The sequence below is a fragment of the Crassostrea angulata genome, chromosome 2, assembly GCF_025612915.1.
Source record: "Crassostrea angulata isolate pt1a10 chromosome 2, ASM2561291v2, whole genome shotgun sequence".
NCBI classification, from domain to species: domain Eukaryota; kingdom Metazoa; phylum Mollusca; class Bivalvia; order Ostreida; family Ostreidae; genus Magallana; species Magallana angulata.
In genome coordinates this window covers 19627048-19648220 of record NC_069112.1, presented here as the reverse complement: position 1 = coordinate 19648220, position 21173 = coordinate 19627048, and the positions used below count along the sequence as shown (strand labels likewise).

The 21173-nt window shown below is 31.7% G+C and overlaps 1 protein-coding gene across 1 annotated transcript; it reads right to left on the bottom strand.

Moving 5' to 3' along the window:
- Positions 1-6040: 6040 nt before the first annotated feature.
- Positions 6041-15314, bottom strand: LOC128173991 (acid-sensing ion channel 4-like). Its single transcript, XM_052839641.1, has 8 exons — positions 15040-15314; positions 14171-14723; positions 12171-12269; positions 11585-11765; positions 10622-10678; positions 9537-9687; positions 8363-8454; positions 6041-6174 (listed from the first exon to the last, which is right to left on the bottom strand). Exons 1-8 carry the CDS (start codon positions 15312-15314, stop codon positions 6041-6043), a joined length of 1542 nt encoding a protein of 513 aa, XP_052695601.1.
- Between the last annotated feature and the right edge of the window lie 5859 nt (positions 15315-21173).

Sequence of the window (21173 nt, the reverse complement as noted above, 5' to 3'; positions counted from 1 at the left end):
ATGATTAAATCCAAATCTCAATGACTGAATAACTGAAATAGAAAACTATACAGACTAAAACCAAACATACCAGATCTTGAAATCCTTCAGACAACTTAACACACCTTCTTCTACCTGGACTCTGAGCAATATGAAGAAAACCCTCAGAGTCAAACCAGTCTATCCGGTCAGTCATGTCACATGATAAATATTAATTCAATAAAATTACAAAATCCTTGATAAATATCCTTAACAAACTCTCGTAACTAATAATCTAAGTAAAACTTTTATCAACACACACTATTTTCTATATTAGAAGTAAATACATATACAATTAAAAACATAACTTTTAAAGTTTAGACAGATATTTTGCTATTTTCCATATAGGGAGAAATTAAATTTATTCTTTATAATTTAATTTTCTAATGCTACAATAAAAAAAATAAGGTCAATTATTTAGAGTAAAAGAATATATATATATATATATATATATATATATATATATATATATATATATATATATATATATATATATATATATATATATATATATATATATATATATATAATTGATTATGAAGAAAGGTAGAGATTTTTAAAAAAAATTCTTGAATGTTGCAGAGAAAGAGAGACTATAAAGAGAGACTATCAGTTGGAGATGATAATGATCTAACGTTCGGCAAAACAATGGTTGTTAAATCTGGAAAAACTATGGGAAGACGGATTGGTGTTTATAAACACGGCATTTTCTCGCTTAAAGTTGATGAATCATTTTGTAATTGAAAAATGACCCTAAAACCCCTAGGAATTGCTTATGCTTATCTAAGTTCACAAACGGCTGTTTGTAGAATTAAGGAAATTATCAAAAAACTTGGTTTGACAATAGTAAAATATCGTAGTTCCCCATTATTGAATATATCCGAAGATAAAGGTTCGAAAATGGAAGATCTTACTGAAAATTTTAGCTCTTTGTCAGGAGGCTCAATGTGAGATTTCTGTGTCAATTTTTATTTGTTGTTGACATGTCCCCTCAGTAAAATTGACTTTCTTCTGCGTAATTAACGGATCCAATTCAAAATAATCTCTTCAGAGTACGGGCTTAGAATTATATACAATAAAAATGAACTTTTTTCCATGTTTTGGGTCAAGCTACATTATTTCAGAATAATAACTGTAAATTTTATTTGTGAATATTTAAAATTTTTAGCAATGAAAAAATTCAAACATTTTTGTAAATTAAATTTAATAAAAAAACAACACTAAATGCTATGTATTTATCATATAACAATAACATATTTAAATGTTTACAAGAACCTACTGAATTCTAAATTGTTGACATTATGGAAAGAGTATTTCTACATACAAACGCTACGAAAAAACAAAGCTGTGTAAAGAATACGTTAGCATACATGCATATCAACGTTTTAAACAATTTGCCCGATTGACCAGTAGAACAAAAATTGTTGGATTTTTTCCAGTAGATATTTAATTAGAATTACCAATATCATAATATTTGGAGCAAACATATTTAGGTAAACACTTTTACTTTAAGATATTCTATCTTAATTAAAATTGACTTGGCTATACATGAAAAAGTTCGGGTAAATTACTTGTACCTTTTTGAGGTTTCATATCTGTATAGCCGGTGAACCAGAAACAATTTGGTTTGATTGTAATGGCTAGAGTGGAAAATTGTTTCAAAAGTAGGCAATGTTTTAAATGTGCATTTTGAATCAATTTTAAGATAATTTCAGTAGCGTTTATGTCCGGTTCCTTTTACAAACAGCGCGAAAAATCCCGGTTATATATATTCACACATTGACGACATTGATCGGTTATGATGAACTGTATTATATTTTAAGTATTTTTAGGAATGGCTTCATTACAAACATATTCCATATTGTTTTTAAAGGATATGAAAACCATTATTATGTAAAAAAAAAACAAAAAAACAAAAAAAAAAAAAAAACTATGCTTGATGTACTAGTTATCAATTTGATGTACTAATTTAAAAAGAAAAATTAAACTTTGATCTCAAATCATATATATGTCCCTTTAAGCACAAAGATTCATGTGATGTTGTAGATTAAAAATGTTAATGCTAATGTTAATAATAATCAATAATATCTTTTTTAGATTTTCAACAAAAAATGTACAAAAAATATAACATTGCAAATAAATTTCAATGACCCTCCAAAAATTACAAAACTTACTAGTATAGTGAAAATTCAAATTGTAGAAATTGTCGAACCCGGACCAAAACTGTGACCCCAAACGAGGTTCAAAGTTACATCTTTAAAGGAAAATTTTTAAAACTTCCAGATCTTCTAACGTTACAATGCAACAGTAAGAGATATTGCTATGCGTACATCCTTGGCTATTGTAGATTCTTAATTGTTAAAATTGTGACCCCGGGACTAATAAAGGGGCACCAAGAGCGGTTTAAAGTTTGACATAGAATATATAGGGAACATAGTTAAAAATCCCGTTTTCAAAATACAATGATACAGCTTGTGAGATTACTATGAATGGATCCTCAAATAGTGAAAATTCTAAAGTGTAATAGCATGGACCCACAGACTCATACTGGGGCCCATGTAGGGGTTGAAAGTTAACATAGAAATACCGGTTTATATAGGGAACATGTTTGAAAAAGCTTCTTTTAAAGAAGTACAGTGGAACATTTCGTGTGATTACTATGCAGGCACGTGTGGCTATTGTAAATTCTAAATTGGTAAAATTGTGACCCCCTGATTAATATTGGGGCCCCAAGAGGGGTTCAAAGTTTAACAAATAAATAAATAGTGAAACTGTTTAAAAATCTTCTTCTCGCGAACTACAATGCTACAACTTGTGAGATTACTATGCGTGCAACCTGGGATGATGTAGATTTAATATTTTTAAGATAGTGCCTCCAGACTAATACTGGGGACCCTAGATGGGTTCAAAGTTTAACGTAGAAGTACATCTGGAAAATGTTTAAAAATCTTCTTCTCCAGAACTACAATGTTTAAATTTGTCAGATTACTACGTCAGCATCCTCAGACAGTGTAGATTCTAAATTATAAAAGCTGTGACCCTCGATCTAATACTATGGTCCCAGAAAGGGTTCAAAATTTAACAAAGAATTATAGGGAAAATGTTTAAAAAAATCTATCTCTGGAAATCTACCATGCTTCAATTTGTGGGATTACTACTCAAGCATCCTTCAATGATTTAGATTCTAAATGAATAAAGCTGTGACTAACTGACTAATACTTTGGCCCCAAGAGGGGTTCAAAGTTTAATAGAGAAATATATATAGAAAATGTCTAAAAATCTTCTTCTCGATGACTATGTTGATGCTACAGTTTGTGAGATTACCATGCACGGATCCTCAAATAGTGTAGATTCTAAATTGTTAGAGCCAATCATAAATCCCGGACCAAAACTTGGGATCCAGCAAGGGGCTCAAAGTTTAAAATAAATAATAGCATCTGCTACGTAATAAAATGTTACAAAGAAACGTTGTTCATGTGAGCGATGTGACTCAAGGACCCCTTGTTCTTGAACGTAATTGCAAACCAATAGCAGCATATTATTAAATTTGTTGAATAATGAATAATACACCGCAAACCGAAGTTGTCATTTTACGAGTATTATAAACTCAAACATAAAGTTCAAAATGAATCCTTAAAGAATAAGCACTGACAATGACATCAAATCTATTCGTCCATTATATATCCCAAGAACATAATAACATGTTCCTCTCTCTTGATTTGAAAAAGTATAGGACATTTGACTAAAATTTGTCCAATTGTGGATTTAAAACAAAATATATTAAAATATGTTGTTGAAAACGAGTTTATATATATATATGGTTTCATAAAAAAGTACTCAAAGATGGATAGAGGCTAGGGGGTTGAAATATATGAAACTGTCTAAAATATGGATTCCGAAAAATACGACAAAAATGGGATTCTTGGAACCACAATTTACAAGAAGCTGGTAAAACTGATATCAACCTTCTCAACACATGTCTATCAGAAATGTGGCCGTATCACAACCTTGATAAACTACACAAAAACGAAACGGCTACAAAAAATATCGTGATCTGAAATATGGCAGCGAGATCATCCTTACATATAATGTAACCAACGTATGGGTCCTTTTTAAATTGACATTTAGTAAAGTTGCAGTTATAAGGAGGCCGAAAAGATATTGTTAACACACTGTTTAAAAGATATTGTAAAAATAATAAGAGAATTTTGGTAGACTTAGATAAATATAAATAAGTAGTCATTATCTATAAAAACATGTTCAAAAACAAACTTTGGTAACTTTACGGTAACTTTGGAATGTGAAATTCGTAATATGCGATTTGTAGAATTTTACATTGTTGTTTTGATCTTGGCTCTAATAAAAATAAAAGTCAGAGTAAATTGTACAAGTGAAAAGAAAAATAAAGGCCCCCTTTAGTTAGAATAATGACCGGGGATAATTTTTGACGAAGAATATTGACCCCCCCCCCCCCCCCAGCTGTAGAATAAATAGATTATTTTTCTAAGAATCTTTTTTCTTCATGTTAAACATTTAGAGAAATGACCCTCGTAGAGAAAACGAACCCTGCCTTAAAAAAGAATAGATATGGGTCCCCCCTATCAAAGCTATTCAACTATCAAATATTTAGAATTTTCCAAAATAGCATTTACATGTAGTCAACATTTTAAATTTTATTCTTTACATATATAATGTTTCAAATGCAATTTTATATGAAAGTAAAATCAGTGCATCTTTGTTCAACTTGTAGGAACAGACTGAAGTACATACTATACATATAAAAAAATCATTCTGAAATTTATACGGTGGTCATTTTTCTACAAGTGTTATTTTTCTGCAAGTATTGTGCTCATTTTTATGAAATTGACATTTATTCTTCACGCAAAAGGGTTATTCAGATCTGTAAAATATTTTGTAGATCTGGGGCCCTTTTCTCAAAAAGGCGTAAATCTGGGCCTAAGTTAGTCCGACTAAGGAAGTAACGCCAATATTTAGTCGGGTCTAAGTTGCGTTTCTGAAAGAGGCGTAAGTTAGGGTTTAAATGTCGAAGAACCTAAAAATCTCCGCTGAGTACTAAGCATGCGCAAATCGTCTTTTGTTTTGCTTTGAGGCTATGATTATATGTGGTGGATCAATTTTCAAATTGATATATATAGTACATGTACCCGAAAGTACGCATGTTATTCTATACCACTGTGCATAGATCAAGTCGTTCATAACAGTGTATATTTATGAAAGTAGAACAAATGCCTACACACTTCTTAACAGAATGAAATTTTAGAGAAAAACATTTGATATGAACAAGGCATATATAAGAGGTTTCAGAAATCAAATATATGACAATTCAATGCATTGTAGATGACGTTGAGGCACAATCGTACATATAAATTGAACGAAACAATACATAGAAATTAACTCCAATGTTTGTGTAAACTTCAAATATTTGTATAATACAGGAACAGGGTACAGTAAATATGCCCGCATACATCTGTAGAATGATAAGTATGCTTTATATAGATATATGTAGACACTTTCAGATGCTGTGATAAGGCTTGATTCTTTTTTTAACTATATCACTATATTATTTGTAGAAAATAATATGACTATGGGTTATACAAAGCAACCAACTGAAATCGAAAATATCTACTGTATAACTAACATTACATGAATTTTGTCCATGTCTACATAATATACATTACTACTCATTAATGAAATCTACTTTAAGTATGAAGAATTAAAGATGGGTATACCCCGATAAATGCTATATTTTTAACACAATAATTAAAAATCACTACAGTATTATAATAATGACGTGAAAAGTCAAATTCAAAACCAAAGTTTCATAAGGTCTACAATATGTTTATTCTACAAAATTGAATAAGTGATAAATATGTTTAAGGGTTAAGTCAATACGTCAGTCTCAGCGATTTTGCATACGATTTGCAATGCAATGATAAATATTCATCACTATTATGGGATAAGTGGGAAATACAACATTGCAACCATTTCGGTATTTGTAATTTTACTGACGTTTCACAATACGATGGTACAATTTTCTCCCGACGACCAGAGATGACAAGAGAATGACCTCAATGAGTTCAGTGAGAGTCAGCAGGCTGGCGCCCAGAAACAAGCCCATCTGTCCTCCCAACAAACCTACAATCACAAAGGAAGAAAAATAATCCAACAATTACTTGAAAGTAAAGTTTTTTTGTGATTTGATGATAAGAGACAACATCTCAAAGAGAGTTATATTCTTGATGTATGGCGAACCAGCTCACAATGAGTGTGTATAATTCACAACTATATTCGACTTTAAAATTCAGCTATTCAATGCAGTTGAAAAACTGACGTTAAAACCTAGAGCTAATTTAAATCTCATTACAGTACTGTGGAATTTCCTAAAGAAATTTGTGCATGTTTTAATTTTAGCAAGTTCAGCCACATCTTCGCTAGCCGAGGGTTTTCGGTCCACTTTGCTCCCCATAAACCCTTGGCAGATTTCATTACGAAAACTCGTCGATGTAGTGGCACTATCTAGCGAGCAACTTGAGTTGCGCCCCTTGTATATTTACCTTTTAATTGAATTAAACAACGGGCAATATGCACATCATGGCATTAATACAACTTGAAAATATGTTGACTACCTAATATCGGAAGATAATTAAATATGCTATTAAATACAAATTAAGTTATAGCCTAGGAAAAGCATGGGATGTTTTATTCATAGTGTTTTGAAAGGAACAGTGCCGGGAGTGAAAAAGTTGCCAATTTATATGAAAACTCCTTTTGCCATTAAACCATAAATATAAAGAAATTAAATAAAACGCAGCTCATTGAACCTTTAAAAGCAATAACCATAAGCAGGAACGTATATACTAACGAGGTAGGCAATTTCTACATTCGCCGTGTTTACTTCCCATGCCATCACGCGAGTCTTGACAAGTTGTAGAACTATGCTCAATCCCAGTAAAATATATAGGTTTTTAAAGCGATCTGGTTAGACCATCGTTGGGGAGGCACTGTACTCGGGAACTTGTGTCTCAACTTGTTAAAAGCACCAAATGTTTAACCAAAGATCACACATGTGTTTTCGTTTAAAGTTTATGTTTACAAGCACTGCGATTGGATCAGCTACTTGCAGCTGCAGCCAATCATAAAACGGAACTTGTTTTTGTCATGAAATCTGCAAAGGGTTACCGTTCATGGGGATCAACGTGGACCGAAAACCCTAGGCTAGGGAAGATGGTTCAGCAACTATCTGTACGATATACATGTATAGTGTGTATTGGTAACGTAGAACGCCTATATATTGCGTCATAAACGATATTTCATTGTGTTTTATACTCTGTCCCAAGATATCCTTAAATCACATTTTGATTAATTACTCGATATTTATAAATACCTTGGAGTTCAAACGATGTCCATTAAAAAGTATGAAAATTTCCAAGATTTCTAAGTTTAAACGCCTCCTTTATCTAGCTTATCAGGTTTAAATGCATGACTAAAAATATGATGTCTACGGGGATTATAGATTACACCAAGCTTGCACGATGACGCTGAAATATTGCGCGAATTATTCCAAGTGACTTCCGAATGAAGAAAAAATGTAAACATTCCCAATTATTTCAATTGCACTTCTTTCACAGGTAAGTATGGTTGTATTAAAAATTGTCCAAATGTGCTGCATACATATCTTGAGACAGACTATAGTGATTGGGACGCCAGTTTGAGAATTCGATGCTCGAAACAATCACTTCTTTTAGTTTCACGATTTATCTGGCCAAAGCTAATTAGGTCCGTCGTCACTAAGTATTAAAACCTTTTTTAATATTCCTAAACAATACTTTAGTAAAGTTACACCTGAGTAATCAACGGACCTAAATGCAGACTTCATTGTGATGCCCTGCGAACCAAATTGTTTAATCTACTGAGCAATTAGCAAACCATAAGGAATTCTGAAACTCATCGTAAACACTGTAAACACAAGAAATGTAACGTAAATTATAAGGTGGAAAGACCTTTAATTGTTCGAGAACAGTAGTCTACTAATTTTTTTAGATGATTTGTTTAGTTATGAAGTGTCTGTCAGTAAAGATGTAGTTCAGATAATAATTTGAACACTTTACTGAATTTTTATAGAGATCTCTTCATTTTAGGATATTAATATGTTGTGAGTTAAAAATAACAAATAGGCAAAACCTCACTTGAAACATAATAGAAGAGTTAACTATGAATCGTAGATAATTTACAACCATAGAACTTTACATTTTAACTATTTTTTGCAGATTTCATCAAGTTCTAGGTTAGCCCAGAGGAATGATGTGTCAACGTTGCAACGCACCAATGATATCTTCAAAGCTGTACTCTGGTTTTTGCTCCACCATTAACACGTCAAGGGACTCAAAATAAATCGCCAGTTCCAGGTAGGTTTCCCTACAAAAAATACAAGTACCTTTGATTTTAAACACGACCAAGAATTATTAGTGTTTAAGGGTTTTCTTCAATACAAAAGAACCTAACAAAGCAATTCCCAATATCTTTTTTTAATTATCATTAACCCTATTTATTCTATATTTTTAGCTTCAGTAGATAGTAATTCTAAAATAAAACATTAACTACTTTTTCTTGTTCGGCTCTGTTTAAACTAGCTTGTATTCGCCACATTTTATTACGGGCATTTCAACATACTGGATTTTTCAAGTCATTAGTAAACTAATTGCTCTATAAAAAACTTTAGAGATTTTTTTTTATCATGAATTGATAAAATATGTTCCAAAATCATATGTTTATTTCTTTATGTTCCAGGAACTTTTTTTCTAAGCAAAAGGTGGTTGAGGCGTCTTGCAGTGAATGTATTGTTCAGCTTACGATTATAATTTTTACAGAAAATATTGATGTTATTGAAACTTGTACAAAATTTATACAACTCGGTGGTAAACTATTGAGAATCTTATTGCAAACATTCATGTTTAATTATTTTAAATCATCTCCATATGCTTACTTGTTATAATGGGCATTACACATATATCTATATCAACCTGTAATTATGACATACATATCACCCTTAGTAACCATGGTAACTGTACATTTAGAATGAGTGAGGGAGTGAAGTTTGTTTTCTGTCTTTTTGGTGTGTTTGTCCTTATATAAAGAACTATTGTATTGATTGGTAATAATAGAACTAAAGCATGGAAAAAATTATACAACTCGATGGATAAAAACCATACGTTATCCCAAATCATGGGAGAACAACCTATATTTTTATTTTGTAAATCAATTCGTGTAAAGAACATCTATCATTGTGTGATTTTGTGTTTGCTTTATTGTAGTCGTTGAAGTCGTGTTTATATTAAATTGATAAGCCTGGCAAATATATACACAATTTCAACTCGTTTGATGAAGCACATATAAAATCATACATTTATTACATTCCTTCAGTAAATCCTCTTAATAACGCTTTGTTTTATTAACATTGCGCATCGGCGACGTTGCATACTGCTGACCTCACGGCCTACCTTATGTCTGTTATGCCCATTTCGTTAAGGACAGTCTGATAGTTCTTGGCGGGAAAATAGCCCGTGGACAGCCCCGCCTGATACTCATCGTACTCACACTCCGTGGGGCAGATACACTGTTCCTGGGCGCTTCCGTTCTGGTCAAAGCGCTCTGATGAAAAAATAATAGTCATGGTAGCAGAAGTTTTTTTATGCATGCACTTTGAATTGATGATAATAGAAGGATAAAAACTGTATGCGTCTAAACTAATCAGATTTAAGTTTTTAACATGAAGGTATCATTAATTGAATACTAAAGACCACCCTAAAACAGGTCACAATATAATTTAGTTCATCCCAAAAAGCAAGCAAAAACTCACAGACTTAGCAAAAATTGCCCCATGTAATTAAAGCTTAAACATAAAACCCTATATATCAGTATTGGCCCGGGAGTTATAATTTTAACAGCCTGAATTTCACACTGTCTTAGGGAGTTTTGTAGTACTCTCACAATGTGTAGAATTGTAATTCTTAGATTTTTAAACATATTTTTTACATGTATTTCAATGTTTAAATTTTAACCCCTTCTGTGACCCCTGCATTGTTTTTGGTGTGCAGTTTTAACAATTGAGTATCTATACAATCTAATGATTCTTGCGTAGTAATTTTGCAATTTGAAGCATTGTAGTTCTATGTTTAATTGTAAACCCCTCCTGAGGCCTCAGTATTGGTCCCGAGAGAAACAATTATAACGATGTAGAATTTTCATTTTAGTAAAAATATTGACATTTTTAGTACGGTGGTTCTTGAGAAGAAGAGGTTTTTTTTTAAATACATATACCCTATCATCATTGTTTTGCAATTACCTCCTTTTTAAAAAAAAGATTTTGCCATACGAATGATTTTTACAAAGCTTGGTTGCATTTGGCTCGGTCGTTCTGGAGAAGAAGTCGAAATTGTCAAACATTTACAGACGGACGGACAGTCTAACAAACGGACGAAAGACAGCCAACAGGTGATCAGAAAAGCTCACTTGAACCTTCGATTCAAGTGAGCTAAAATGGAAAACATTCTTCATACTAGTTTTGTATACTTTTGTCACTTACTACTTTCAGATTTGTAGCAAAATGCCATTTTTGCCAGGGAACATATTGTTTCATTTCCTAAAATATTAAACAATACTAAGTGTTAGTATCATAGCATTGATAAATGAAAAATGTAACAATAATATCTCATTAATCAGAGAATTAAACTTTTTATATTATATAAATCAGGGTGAATAATACATTTACGTAAAAAAATGTTTTCCATGCATAGGTATGCTTAAACGATAAGAATGAGGAAATTTTTAAATCATAGATAATCTTAATCTCACTCATACAAATGATTAACCTTTTGTCGTAATATTTCAAAAAAATCTAAAGTTCGCCATTGAAGCGTTTTGACCTCGATCACAATTAAAAAGAAATACATCTATGATTATTTTTAAATGCAATTGTCTTTTTGAAAAGTAGTTAACAATACAGGATTATTTATCACTTTTTATCATTATTATGTTTATCTCAATATGCGATGGATATCACTCTTGAGATAAATTTTTTATATTACACTGTGTGTTCTTACGCGACGTGACGTCATAATTAACAATACATAGGTTTTTGCGGTTGATTGACGTAGAATGAAAAAGCAAATAATAACATTTACTTGAAAAGTGTAGAGGTTTATTGTGAAGCATTTAACGTTCTTTCAATTATTTTTCATGAATTCATAAAAAATGTTAGAAAATGAAATGTTTGTTTGTTAAACTTCAAGGACCTTTCCATGCGTAATACTGTTGTTGTGCGGCTCACAATTAGAATTTTTACAGAAGCAGTTGAGATTAACAATTTACTTGTTAAAACATGTGTTAAAAAGAACCTCATGATTCGCAAAGGTATGTCACTTTTATCCAACTCGGTGTGTGTTTTCTATGTTTCTATGTGGGTTTTTTTTTGTAATAATATGATTGTATTTCAACTTTTCAAATCATTTTTAGTACGTTGATTAATTGAAAACGCCCATCATTAAACCTTTATCATAAGGTGTTCGACATCCACAAAGTTGGAACACGTGGTCTTGTTTACACTCCCTCATACACGCTGTCTTGCTGTATACGTCATAGTACTGCAGTGGGTTCCTGTAATCCGGAGATTTTGTATCCACACAAAACTGGTTCCCATATATTTTGTAAGGACTTGGCAAATATCGATACTGTAATAGAACATATGTTATTTCTTCTTTTGTAATTATATTTCTTTTTTATAAATAAGTGACAGTATTGACTGCAAATTAATTTTCTTTATTTTGTTTATTTTATTGTATATCTTAATCTGTAAATATAATATACTACTAAATGCTTCATGCATTGATGAGTATCAACGGTTAGATCTTTACATAAAAATTAGATGAGCTGACGTCTGAGTATCACATTTACAAATTAGACAAGTGGTGAATTATCAAAAATGGGTTCAAATGTGATCCTGTCTATTATGTTTTTACCATATTCCCAAACAAACCTGTCCGAATCATCAATAACTGAGGACAATAAAACTTTAAATGATAAAATCTGATGCAATTCAACAGGCATTCAAATAGTTTTGGAGAAGTTTCATTTACCTCCATTTTCTGAATAGAAGCGAACGTCGAGAAGCCAGGTGATAAGAAGAAGCCTTTGTCAATAACATCGGGCTCGTCATTCTGGTCGTGGATAATCACCTGAATACCAATGAACAAATCAATTAAAAAGGCTATCATTATCCGTATCAGCAAAATCAAATCAAATCCACCCAGCTCGAAAATGTCTTTTTCGGTTCCTAAAATTAAGTGCATATTGCCCCAAAATTAGAAGGCTCACATTTTTAAAACAAATGCATAATTTTTTGACCTCCCTAAATAATTTCTGTTTGGCCACTCCCCGATTTTACAAACAGCTAAAAAGCTCAAATTAGGTTTCAAATTTCTCTCTCAAGCTTTTTATTTTCTTTCTAAGCTCTATTTTCAAAAACGTAAAAATAAGGTGACACTTTCGCATAGGTCATTTTTTTTAAAATAAAAGTTAGGTTTGAAATTTTAAAAAAAAGTAATATTTTGAATACACACTCATATTATTTGGTGGTCTATGTGTATTTAAAAGTTATAAAAAGTTCGATATCTTTTGATCTATCATAACCTCACTCATGTCCAACTACAGTACCGATCAGACCCAACCTAACAGAAAGTTAACCCAAACTAAATCCCGAGTTTACTCTGGGTTTACTCGGGGTTTACTAGAGTGGACCCAGAGGAAACCCAAAGTAAACCCAAAGTAAACCCAGAGTGGACACAGTGAGTAAACCCAGTCAGAAGTATACTCCTGAAAACAGACGCTAACTGTGTATTTGGAATATACATGGGGCAGGTAGTAGGATGCTAAAAATAAACCACGGGCCTGCTGCACATTTCAGAATGTACAGTTGATCTCAAATGCAATTCCCAAATAAATCCAAAGTAAACCCAGAGTAAACCCAAAGTAAACCCCGAGTGGACCCAAATTTTCAAAAAGTAAACCCAGAGTATATCCAAAGTAAACCCCAAAAGTAAACCCGGGGTTTAGTTGGGGTTAACTTTGGTGTTAGGTTGGGTCTGATCGGTACTGTATAAGTGGCCCTAAGAGTATTGAAAGAATCAGTGTTTCGTTTAAAAAAATATTCATAAAAAGTAACGTATAGAATCAGTTTTGATTAGTTTATATCTGTATTATGAAATGTATTCGAATAAATGCAGACTTGCTACAAGATTTATTAGTCCATGCAAATGAAATATATTCAGAGTTCTCGGGGCTCTCTAGAGCCCTTTGAGTTCTCTGTTTAGTAGGACCGCACAAAGTTCAAAACCCTTTTTTTATATCTATACAATTTTTTCATGATCAGGACAGTTTACTGATACATAAATGTGCACAAGATATCCTTTTTAAACAATGAATAATGGGTATTTGTACATTTTCTTCGGGTTTCCGTTTTCGTTATTTCTCAAAGGAATGTGACGCCTGTTAAGCTTTTGTCAAATTAAAAAGATTTTCGATAACAAATTTTGGAGCGCTGGATGCAGATTTGCAAAATTCAACTCTGGGGGAGACAAGATAAAAGATTACACAAACTGAAATTTGGTGCGAACGAGAAAACAGAAAAAATATCAAATATGGAGTTTTTAAAAAAAAGAAAAAAAAAAAAAAATATGGAGTTTTGCATTGCCTAACAATTTAACATTAAATTTTCAAAAGTTAAACATATTCTGACAGTCCTAATTTAGAGCGCTTGTAGAAATTATTTTAAAAAGTCATCATAATCATGATCAGGAAACAATGTACATGACCACAACTTCTTTTTGAGCATTCATACCATTAATTTTAACACCAAGTTGCCTATCTGTTCTTATCTTATACAATCGGTATTGACATGATTATGCGAGAATAAATTTTCTGTATTTAACTGGTTTTACATGTATTCCTTACAACTGGAACACAATGAAAACAACAATAGTGTAAATCAAAAGGAAAAATAAGTTATAATAAAGGCATCAACACAATTTTTAGAATGTGGTGATTGGATTCTTTAAAAAATGAATAAAAAAATAAATACCTTTATACCAGCTGTCATGATGTCATTATACACATAGCTTTTCTGATTTACAATCAGGATCAATAGCAAACCTGACGTACTTCCGGTTCGCGAAGTGATACGGTCACCATTCTTACTGACGAATTGTCGACCGTTGAAAGTGTAGCATACACCTACTGGAGTAATAATGGCCTCCATGTCGCTTTTACAAATTCTGTGTTTGCCATCAAATTTACAAAGCAAGAATAAATCTTCGATTTGGTTGGCTGTATCATTTACCCATGATGCATTTATCGGAACATGATATTCGCTGTAACTCAAATTACGAGGTTCAGCATTTCCAACAAGTGCAGATTGGTACAAAAGGAAATATTCAAGATCAGGGATTTTGGGCAGAGTTTCATTTTTCAGTGGCGACGCACTACAAAATGTAATGGCGGGAAACTTAACGGACGTTTTAGTTTGCACCTGTGTGTTGATGATGGTGGGGTAGCTGAGGTAGTTTTTGACTTGTTTGTAACTTGTGTAGATTAAACAGCTTCCCATAACAATAAGTGCTGCAGCCCATATGCAGCTGAAATGATTGAAAAAAAATCAAAGCATCACCAAACAAATAAAACTTCACAATGTACATATTTAAAGTTTCTATGTGCACGTGACATACGACGATATTAAACATTCGTGGAAAAACAATTTTGATCTCTCTTTAAAGCAATAAAAAGGAAAGAACATGGAAAGGTGGACTTGTCAATCGCTCAAGTTCAACGTTAAGGTTACTTTATAGAGAAATTTTAAGTCCTGAGCATTTTCATTGATATTGCCAAATTACAAATTGGTGATACAGTATCTGATTTGGTGTCAATTATTTTGGACCACCCCATTTGTCTTACCAGCGCAGTCGATGACGCTGTTTTAGATTCATGTTCTTCAGTCCATGCATCGTCGTATTGTCCCGGTAGTCGCTCCACAGAACCTGAATATTATCGTTATCCACTTTCTTCCCCTTCAGGTCCACGTCATTGCAAACATCAAGCACTACCTCCGGACTTGGAAGATACGTTTTCTCAACTCCGGTAACTTGGGATACGCTAGTATCGGTCTGTTCATTTATGGTCCCTACCCTGTTCAAACGGTTTGTCGAGGGCTTGTCAACAGTGGTCTTCATTTCGTTATCCATTGAGACAAATTGTACCTGATAATTTTAAGATTAAATCAGGATTATGGATTTATTTCATAAATATGTTACATGACATACATTTAAAAAACAAACGCTTTTATTCTCATTATATCAAACAGTTTTACTAATAGTAGTAAAAATGCTTGCATTTGTTACTTCTTGTTTCCCAAGTGTCCTATCAACTTATCTTTGTTTTTGTTTGTTTGTTTGTTTTTGTTTTGTTTTTTTGGTTTTTGTTTTTTGTTTTTTGCTGTGAATGTTTTCTTATGACAATAAGACGAAGCTGAAAAAGCTTAATAGGTTCATTCGAGGTTCGAGTTTCAAAATACTAGATTCGAGATTCCAAATTTGAGATTCAATATCAAAAATGACCTATCAAATCAAACATCTAAACACCTGTGGCCAAGTGGCACCAAACTGTTCTAAATACAGATCGCCAATTTATGCTCTTTCCTACAACTAAATGGTTTTTTTTCGCAAGTTGAATAAATAGTTGAATAAATTATGCAAAGAATCAATATAATTAGACTGGATAACTGTGTGCTTCGATAATCTAAGTATGTTTGCTCGCTCTGTGTCCATTCCCCAATGACATGTTTAAACCGGGTGTATTTCACCCATAAAAGCTTTTAACCCGTTACGTATTCGTCCCGATGGTGATTTATCATTTGGTAGACAAAATGAGTATCTTTAAATAGATTATTGAATATCAAGCAGATCAGGTTACAATCAAGTAATTTTATGAAAATCTTAAGTCGAATTGGATCCCCGTAATCAACAATGGTTGCACGTGAAAGGGTATGTTGATCGCCCCATCTGACACTTTGAGTTTCTCCAAGGACCCCGATTTCTTCCCGCATAAAGGACTCTTATGCACTGGCCAACTCTCCGTGCCAACTGAATATACTAATCTAAGTTGTGAAACCGTGGAAAATAAGTTCAATTTTGTTTAACTCATTTTTCGAACGGAATCCAATTAAGACGAAAAGTACGAGCGGACGAGCGGTGCTAAATTGGCCCGTCGAGTACATTGTTAAAACCCAATTAAAAAATTATATAATAAATGTCTGTGATAAATGAAATGCAGGAACGTTTTTCAGTCACTTTAGTGTCAATTTTATTACAAACGTTGTCGAAATTGTTTAATTATTATGTTATCTTTGTGTACATGTTATGCTCATAATCTCACAGTGTATCAAAAAATTTGCACCTCATTGCTTATCTTTCCTTACATTAATATCATCCCCAAAACATGGATCAATTTATATTCCTCTTTCTTTTTTGGTGTTTATTGTATATTGGCCGGGCTCTCTGTTTATTTAATTTTTTTTTTGTAAAGTAAAGTTTCTTTTCTACAATCGGGGCGAATAATTTCTAGACTAAAACGCATCGGGGAAGACTACACACAGGACAAACACAGTTCGCAAAGAACACAGTATTATCAACAATTTAGAATTTCGTACTGTTTGGAATGATTTAATAAAGTAAATTAAATCATTATAAAACTATTCAAACCAACATATCAAGGATGATGCCTTGTATTACATGTAGTTGCATGTACGAGAATGCACTGAGGATCTTTATTTAGAACAGTTTGGTGTTGCTAGGATACAGGTGTTCAGAAATGTGATTAGATTGGTTAATTGAGATTTTTTTTAATGTTTTCTTATTCTTAAAATTGATGATGACCAAATCAAGATATAAAAAATATATATGAAAAGATACATATGAAGATTATTTGAATTCAATAAATAGAAAACAGATAAAACTATTTAAATATTTTAAGGAAAGTTTTATTTTTAAATATTTTTCGTTGTATGGTAGGTGACCGTTGCCATTGTGCTTTTAAGATAATGTTATAATATTATTAATATTCATAATAAAACGAAATAGATGTAGGTTATAAGAAATGACATAAATAAAGCAGTGAAAATCGTATGTCGTTGAAATTTTACACACAGAATAATGCTATCCTTGGAATTATTTTAATTAATTTTTGAATGAATCCATTATACCAATCTATATTTGAAATACTCGAAATGTCTAGCAAAGTTTGGTGCATTGTAATATGTTGAGATGGTCCCAGTTAAAAGCAGATGATAAAATTTGCTATTTTTAAGTTATATTTTAGAAAAAATAGATATGATCACATATTGCATTTTGTGCATTTTGCTTAAAAATGCTAATGTAGTATATACGAAATACATACGGTTAAAAACAAGAGTTTGTTATTGTAGTTTTTCTGCAAATAAAATTACAAACCGACCTTCTTATATTGTAATTTCCCGAAAAATCGAATAATAAGCAATCATATTTCTTACATGTATCTATATTGTTTTATTTTTCTTAAGAAATTGTGCCTTACCTCATTTCGATCTCGATCTGTTTCAATAATTTTAGGACCAGAAAATGTCTTGACATTATGTAGACAGCATTTCAAATATTCAAAAACGTGCGTTATCGACCCAAAAAGTTTATGAAAAATAAATTCGGTTTGAAAATATGTCAAAATAAATGAGTCTCTAAAGTTTGTTCTCAATTGCATTTCTCTTGTACAAAGGTAATAATTAAGTAAACCTCAAAAATCAATATTTCTTTATTATGACGTGGTGCGGTGGTTCTTCACAAATTAATATTTAATTCATAAAAGCAATAAAATGTAAAGCATTCGATTAAGGTGATATAAAATGTAATGGCAAAATCAATTAGTTTGCATTAGTGTAAATCATAAATTAGAGAAAATCAATGGCAGTTTTATTGTCAGGATCTATTTTTATGAAAGAAGCATATAGATTGTTGAAATTTGAGTTAGGAACTAGTTTAAATAAGCTTTACAAAAGATATAAAAATTCTTACTGTGGCAGAATTTTAAAATAACTTTTAAACTATATGGAGTGAAAAGTAGTCTTGCATACTATCACTTTAAAGGGTCATGATCACGATTTTGGTCAAAAATTATTTTTTTGTTTGGATGATTACAATACTTACGTAGGGAAATTTTGATAGGCCATCAAACTTTGAGCGCCATTCATTGAGTTGTAAGCGAGTAACAGATCTTGCAATTTTTTGCTACGAAAGCAAAGCTTTTGTTCACATTTTGAATGTTGAAGTAAAAAATCCAGTTTTAGACCTGAAATGAATGTCATTAACGGTAGAAACTGTCTATTTATGCTTAAATAGACAAATCAGCCTGAAAAAGATTTTTTACTTGTACATTGAACCTATGTTAACAAAAACAGGGCACGTTCCTTGTTTACAAGGAAAAGAATTGCGATCGTTGTATCTTGCTAATAACTCTACAACTAACTCTCAAATTTCATTTAATCATAAGAAATGCATTCCTAAAACATTTTTAAAAATAAAATCAGAAAAACATAATTTCACCAAAATCGTGACCACGCCCCTTTAACGAAATATAAAGAAATCCGCCTACAGATTTAGGAGATTTGAATTGATTACAAGCAGCATTTTTTTGTTCACTGTGAGAAGTTCCTCATTAAATTTTAATGGCTCTCGTGCTTACATGAGATCGATAGTCATATGCACTTTACACGTTACTCATTTAATCAATAATCATTATGTCAATAGGAGCAATGGTTTGAATTTTCTATTCATCCAGTCGTTATTTTGAGAGCTCCCAGTGCTTGTCGGAGCTATGCTTGCTGTTGTTTAGTTAAGATATACCAATCATGAAATATTTTACTTTAAAATTTGAATATTGTTTTTAAATCTTTAGTAAATCTTAAGTAAACACAACGCTATTCCTTTACTACATACAACAGTCTACAATTAGCACAACAACCCAGCTCTTCTGATATAACAATATTTGGCCAAACATGTAAATGCGTTACCACAAATTGGGTATATACATGTATATAAGAAATTATTCGAATACAAAGACACGTAGCCCTTCAAAAAAAGGTAATACACAATGTGCTTCATGTAACCTGCAAGACATAAACCACAACACCATCATCTGTATCTTGGGATAAGAAAAAAGTCACTTTATGCGGAAGGTGATGGTAATGTGACTGTGAATTGCGTTGAATAGAAAACAATAGCTCAAAGACAAAATGACAAGGTATATTGTCGTTTTAAATTGTGGACAATATATTTTTTTAAAAGTCACTTAAATCTAACAGCAATGTAGTAAGTTGATGTTGCTTAATTGTAAAAAAAAAAAAAAAGATTTCTTTACAACTAATCGGTTATCAATCGGTTATCAATTTTCATCCCTTTATTTAAATAAAGACAGGTACAACAGATCCTTTCAAGGTATTTTTATTGAAAAAGGAGAATAAGTCTCTTGAATCATGTTATTTTCAATGGCTATTGTGCTAGAGAAGATATTAACTTTTAATTAAATTCCATTTTTGTTCTTAATGTTAGGTATAGATATTGAATAGAGTTTTGTATGAATATTTCACAATATACTCATTTCTATCCTAAATTAAGCATCACAGTACGGTTGTTATACAGGGTGGACAGTTTCTTTAATAATTAAGTAATTTTTACAATAAGACACATCACATACCAGTTTATGATTGAACTAAAAGACAATTTTAATTTAAAAAAAAATACATTGCTACACAAGTAACTCATTATTTAGTTATCGTGTTGTAGGAAACTTAACTCAGAAATTAAAAAAAAAGATACTTTGTCCCTTAGTAACAATACCTTCAGTGTATCTATGGCGCATTTCAATAAATGATTTTTTTTTTTGTGGGGGGGGGGGGGGTCATTCAAACTACCATTAATCAAATTTATTTTTTTTCAGTATCAAACAAAATATATTAACAATTTACATTGTAGAGATTGGCTGCGCAAAAATATTACAAATAAAGTTTCTAGCAGTTAATTACTCAAATGGTTTTTAACAGGCTATAATGGCAATGATGACATTTGTTGTTATCATCATACTCCCGCTGGAGTTGATACCATCACATTTTTATAATCAGAACTTGTCCTGGCATCTTGATATTTCAGGGAATTGTTTACTTTTGCTTAACAAATCACTCTTCGAGTTTAATGATAATTGTTTAATTATTAATTAGTTGACAACAATTTTTCAAGAAGAGGTAACATTTAATTTAGCTTAATGAGGTCGTACAGATAACCAATTACTATTGTTTTAGCGTTGATAATTGATTTTAAAATATGATTTTTTTTTGTTCCACACATAAAATTGCAAGCACTAGTGCCCCAAACATTTTGTTTGAAGACAGCAATTCTTTTATTCTAAATATTAATTATGTAATGATGTAACTATATAATTTTACTTAATTACAGTCAACAAGACGCAACCATTTTTGAAGTCCAAGGTTACTGTGAAGTTTGTCTTGTCAAATAAAGACAGATGAAATCAAATGTTTCCACAATAATGGTTATCTAAAACAGACACTCAAGACAATATCCAGGGTAATTAATAAATTCTTACAACATATCTATAGACAATAACGGGTGTCTAGATAACTGCGAAAGGGGAAACAATATCGTTACATAGAGTAACAACTGCACAGACAAAAGAGGTTATAAGGTTACATGGGTGTTTTCCTTATGAATTCTGTTTTTCTTCTTCTGGTAATCTTTATAATTAGTGTCCATGATCAGTAAAAATGAAACTCAGTCAAAATTAGTATGAAACGTAGGGACAACAGAGAAACAAACTATTCAATAAGGGCATGGAAAGTCGTTTTTTTTAAGTTTATTCTTTGACTTCAAAACCGAATTAGTTAAATAATTCTATGGTGTATCTTTGCAATATTACAGATGCCTTCAGCTTGCAAGGCGATTGTGCAATTTCATCAATGCTGTGACTAAATTCAGGGCCAACAACACTAATTTTAT